The following is a 5,413-nucleotide window of genomic DNA, read 5'->3' on the forward strand; positions in this document are numbered from 1 at the left end:
CATCTTCTATGTTCCACACACAGCCCTCTGCTTTGCCTAGTGAATATTTTAGTGACCCATTTACAGCAAGCAGCTTTTATTGAACAGAGTAGGCAAATGCAGAGGGAAACAGAAGCCCTGTTATCCTTGTGACAATTATACGTCTGTCTCTATTTGTGTAATCCACCCTCTCAGCCTGATAAACAAGAGCCTATGCATGGGTTTTGAAAGGAAAGTGACCATCACCTTCTGTGATCTGAGTATTTTCTTGCATACACCTCAGCTAGCTTGTAAAGCAGGTAAGTCTTAGCTTTTGCATGGTGATATTGTTCAGGACTCCAGTCTTACCTTGAATTTCATTCTGGCTTTTTAATCTCTCTCCTGGGGCTTAATCAACATAATGTTTCCCTTTCACCTGATTTTTATTTTGGGTTATTTTTTGAATCAGCTACTCGGCAACTAATTGCATTTCCATCTTTTTTCTTGGTGGTGCTTCCCTGTGTACCTTCTTACTGCATGCTCGATGAAGCAAACCCTCAGGAGTCCCTAGCTCACATTTGTTTATTCCAGGTAATTTACAGGAAAAAAGGTCAGCCCAAGCAAACATGACTGAATAAATTGAAAGCTGATGCTTTCTATCCATATTACTGGTGACTTTCCTCTAACCACCTAAGAGCCTTCTGTATAAATGCGCATCCATTTTGGCTGCTGTTACTTGTTGATCTCATTTTCTTGGGAAAACTTCTGAATCAACAGGAGGGTGTGCCGTCATTTTCCCTATGTTTTCAGCTATGGGTATGAGAGATTTCATTTTACAGTAGCTTTGCAAAATGGATGCACAGTAGATCACTTTCTTAAAAACCTTTCCGTTTACCTTTTCAAAGTAATTGCTATAAGTTCAGGACAATGTTTTATAACAGTCTAGCCTTGCTCACACACAGTTGACAGGATGGATCAACTGCACACAGCATGGGCGGCAAACAGGAGGAGCTGGAAGCCATTGTGCAGCGGGATAGGTATGACTTAGTCGCCATCACAGAAACATGTTGTTTTCAGTACTGGTAACAATTTCTCTCTTCAGCTAGCTCTCCATCCTTTCCCTGAGACCAGCCTTTGGTTTGGCTCCTGTGCAATGTCACTGACTCTGGATCTTTGCCCCACAGCTCTCCCGCTCACTGCTATGTCTACACCACTGGAGGATGCGATGGACACCTTGATCAAGATTTTCCATCACTACTCTGGCAAAGAAGGAGACAGATACAAGCTCAGTAAAGGAGAGCTCAAGGAGCTCTTCGCCAGCAAGCTCACTAACTTCCTGTCCATAAGATGCAGCTCCTGAACCTCTTGAGTTAGTGTTTCATGGGTGGGATAAACACCTATCCAAGTGTTGAGGAATAGCATCTCCTTCTGTAAGGCACATCCTGCCACAGCCTTTCAGATGACAGTTGTCTTTGTGGAGCCAGACAGAAGGAGATGAGATCAAATATCCCGTCTGAGAAGTGTGTTTTCAGAGAGTGGTCCAGCCCCGGTGCCCTGCCATGTGCCACCAGCGGCAGAGCCGGGTACCTGTGCTCTGCTTACTCCTCTGCGTTTTTGAGCAGGAGGGCAAGAGCAGCCTACAAGCAGTAGCAAAATCAATGCTAAATCAGACATTAATCAGTTTTTAGTTTGCTTTTTCATTTTTAATAATAAGGCATAGATAAGTCCTTCAAAGAATTAAATTCAGCAACCAGTTCTCATGAGACAAGAAAGTAGCTTGTGCACAATGGCCACACACACACAGCTGCTTATGTGTCCTGCAGAGAGATGCTAAGAAAATCCTTTCAGCAATAAGCTCCTGGTCTGAATATCTCTTTGCACATTTGTTGTGTTCTGCATTACACAGTATGGATGCTTTTTATGGAATAATGACCAGATTCATAGCTGGTTTTCTGTATCCTTTTAATTGTAAAGATTGTTGTGGACCCTGTCACCACCATCAGGATTTTTTTTTACATTGTATCCATTTCCTTGAATTGGATTTTCTTTTAATCTTGGCTATTGATTCATTATTACAAGATTCACTGTTCTTACTCCCACTGAATAGGACATGTTGTTTGCTAAGTAGAGGTCTTCTGAATGTGATGAATGGATGTCTAATACAGCCACTTATGAACAGCCTGTTGAAAATCTAAGTACTGTTTGTTAAAGGATGATACAGAGAAATGCATATCATAGATCCATCTTGTCAAAATAAATCAGTACTCAGCAGCTCCTAAAATCTGTTTGATTCATTTCAGTGCCTGTTTAGTACCTGTATTCCTTCTAAGAGCAGCATTGTCTTCAGTTTCTGTTGCTGTGCACTTTTGGGACTCCAGACCTATGTTTTTAATGCTGTGGTTAGTGGTATATTACTATTCAGGTGCATATTTCATGCAGCCTTTTGTTTAATAGCCCTGGGGCTTGTGACAGAGCAGTGGGTTGCACCGCCAGGTGTGTCAGAATTACGCATTCAAGATCTGCACAGCTAAGTCACTTCTCTTTCTCTTTAGGGACAAAAGGACCCCCTTCTGGTTGATAAGATTATGGAAGATCTGGACTCCAATAAAGACAATGAAGTGGATTTTAATGAATTTGTCATTCTGGTTGCTGCTTTGATTGTGGCATGTAATGATTTCTTCGAAAAACAGCTAAAGAAAGAGGGATTTTAAAAATGCTCAGTACAATCAATCTCCTGGCCACAAATGCAAGCAAAGCACACCTAGTTAGGTAGCCCTCATCAGCATCTAGTGAATGCAAACCATCATCCCTACAAATGTTACTGCTGTAAGACACTTACGGACCTGATCAGCAGCTGGTGTAAGCTGGACCAAAGCCAGTTTATACTACTTGAGATCTGGCTTCTAATACTTTCAGTCTTTGTGCTGCATGCATCCGTAACATGCATTCATCAGTTGCCCAGGTCAAGGGCTTGGGTTGACAGATCATTTGGCAGGAGTTGAGACTTCTATTTCTTAAATGTCAGTGGGTAGTAAAAGGCACAGGAATGTTACTTACATACTTTCTGAATTGGAAAATTTGGAATGAGACATAAAACTTGCAATTTAATTTTCAGTCATTCTGTAACAACCATATTTTTTGCAGCTCAAAAGGAGCAGCTTGTTTTTTGCTCAGCTCTGCTTATTCTAAAGCCCTTTTTAGATGCTGCTGCATACCTCCCTACATTCTCATATTTCAGATGTGGTCACAGCTGTCACCTGGGCAGACGGTACCGCTTGCCATTGTTACAGGTTCATTTCCCCCACCTCCCCAGCTTCAATTTTGTTGTGTTGGCATTACTGCATCCCAGTAGTCCACCTCTTCATTCGGCATAAATGAATTTATTCATATGATAAATTATTCAAATACATAGAAGATTTAGTCAGCAAACTGTTCTGAGGGCTGATGGAAGGACTGGGTCTTCAGGGGAAATGTAAATGCCTTCTTCTTTCACTATTCTGGCACCCCTAAGAGGAGGGCTTTTAGAGGACCGCTTGTGGGGGATTTAATGACGGGATCCCAGGGTACAGCTTTGTAATGTGAGTTATCTTATGGAACAATGATTTCATCTCACGCTGATCCAACCCACTGCATGGAAGCGGAGCAAAAGGTGCAGTGGGACCCTGTGGCCAGGCGTGGAGAGAGTAGGACAATCCCTTTCAGTGTTAGTCTTCCTTGGGTTGAATTAAGAGTACTTCTACACTCCTGTTTGAATTAAGCATACTTCCAAAGCCCTGCAAATCCTCAGCAGCAGGGTGTCATGGCTTTTTTCTTGCTCGGAGAGCTCTCTTTGTTCCTTGTTATTTTGTTGGTAACTTCAAACTATAATAAAAGGCATCTGAATTAAATGAAGATATTCTGCTTGTGTAAGAGATTAATAAAAAAAAAACCCCCAATGAAGACGTGCCCTGCTAGGCAACATTTGAAGAATGCATTTCACTTGTCTCTCCTCCCCAGATCCCTGGACATAATTCAGTAAAGACTATACTATTTTGTATAAAATCATATATCATTAAGAATATGTAATTTATTATAAGAAGGGGATTCTGTAGGGTCTAATAAATATAACAAGGGGCAGACATCATCCTAAGAAGGGGGCTACCACCAAATGATGTTATCCTGGAAAAAAGGAGACTTTGCTCCAGTAGCAGAGCTACAAGGTGCTGCCTCTTTAACTCTTCAGTGACATAAGTTATATAGGATTCACTGAAGATCTTCTAGGGGAACATGTCAAAAAGTATTAAAGTAAAACTGACAACAACTGCACAACTTTTTGCCCCCTGCACTGTCATGCACCTCAATTTCATTGCAGTTGTTGGACCAGGATGGTAGGAGTATCAGCGAAAAAGTAAGACTGCTTTTCTGGTTCCCCACAGGTCCTGCAGACTGCTGCTTGTCTCCAAGCCTTTCCCCTTCCTCCAAGGGGAAGGGAGAGGAGAGCAGCTTAAAGCTTCAACCCCAGGCTAAAAGGAATAAGATTGTCCCAGTAAGGACCGGTTTCTTCATTATGACTTTTGAGCAAAAGGCTTTTTGGAAACAAGCTCCAGAAAGTTCATAAACCCTCTGCTCATCCCTGATGAGCCCCTGGACACGTAGCAGCCCATGTGCCGAGCAGAATTATGCTAAGTCACAGCTGGTGGCAGCAGCGTGCCCCCGGGTCAGGCAGGGAGAGCTGCTGCCGTGATGGAGAGGGTCAGTGGAGCCATCTGAATGATGACTGAATTTACTAGGGATTGAGTGCAGCCTAATTCCTCTGCGGAAGGGGCTTGCTTGCACATGAGCTATGGGTGAATCAGAGGAGAATGACTCAAATGATCTTTATTCCAACAGAAGTTTTATAAAACCTCATAAATCACCCTTTTTGTCTTGGCTGGTTAGATTTTTCTTGTTGCTGTTTTAACTGCAAGGAAAACTGTTAAACTCCATCAGCTTTAAAGAAGTAACTTTTTTGCACAAAGACTGAAGACCAAGCAGAAAAGGAAGAAAATGCTACAAAGCACATTCAGATGCTGAAAAACACAAAGCCTTGGCACAATTTGGGGTCCTTGGGAAAGGCACTTGCCATCCTAATCTTGGGCTAACCATGGGCTGACCCACTGCACCAGTGGGTCATTCCTCTGGCACTCCTCTCCCACAGGAGCCAACTAGGAAGATACCTGATGATCACCTGGAAGTTTTGAATTGCCTCTGAACGAGAAAAAGCTGTGAGCAATCCTCTTCTGTAAGCAATCCTCAGGAAGGAGAACTGCATTGAAGCCACTCACGCTGGCTCTGCAAGATGGTGCTTGCATAGCCAGCCTTGCTACAGCTGCTTTGTCCTGCAGATGCAAACATTTTGTTTTTAGCTTCTCTCAGAAGGGAAAAATGTCTCCTTCAAACATGAAGGTAGTATTTTTTCTCATTGTTTACTGACATT

The 5,413-nt window shown here is 42.5% G+C and overlaps 1 protein-coding gene across 1 annotated transcript; it reads left to right on the plus strand.

Annotated features, from left to right (window-relative positions):
• The first annotated feature begins 1,159 nt into the window (after window positions 1–1,159).
• Window positions 1,160–2,669, plus strand: S100Z (S100 calcium binding protein Z). Its single transcript, XM_009327316.1, has 3 exons — window positions 1,160–1,296; window positions 2,259–2,268; window positions 2,511–2,669. Exons 1-3 carry the CDS (start codon window positions 1,160–1,162, stop codon window positions 2,667–2,669), a joined length of 306 nt encoding a protein of 101 aa, XP_009325591.1.
• The last annotated feature ends 2,744 nt before the right edge of the window (window positions 2,670–5,413 follow it).

Source organism: Pygoscelis adeliae, unplaced genomic scaffold (assembly GCF_000699105.1).
Source record: "Pygoscelis adeliae isolate BGI_AS28 unplaced genomic scaffold, ASM69910v1 Scaffold26, whole genome shotgun sequence".
NCBI classification, from domain to species: domain Eukaryota; kingdom Metazoa; phylum Chordata; class Aves; order Sphenisciformes; family Spheniscidae; genus Pygoscelis; species Pygoscelis adeliae.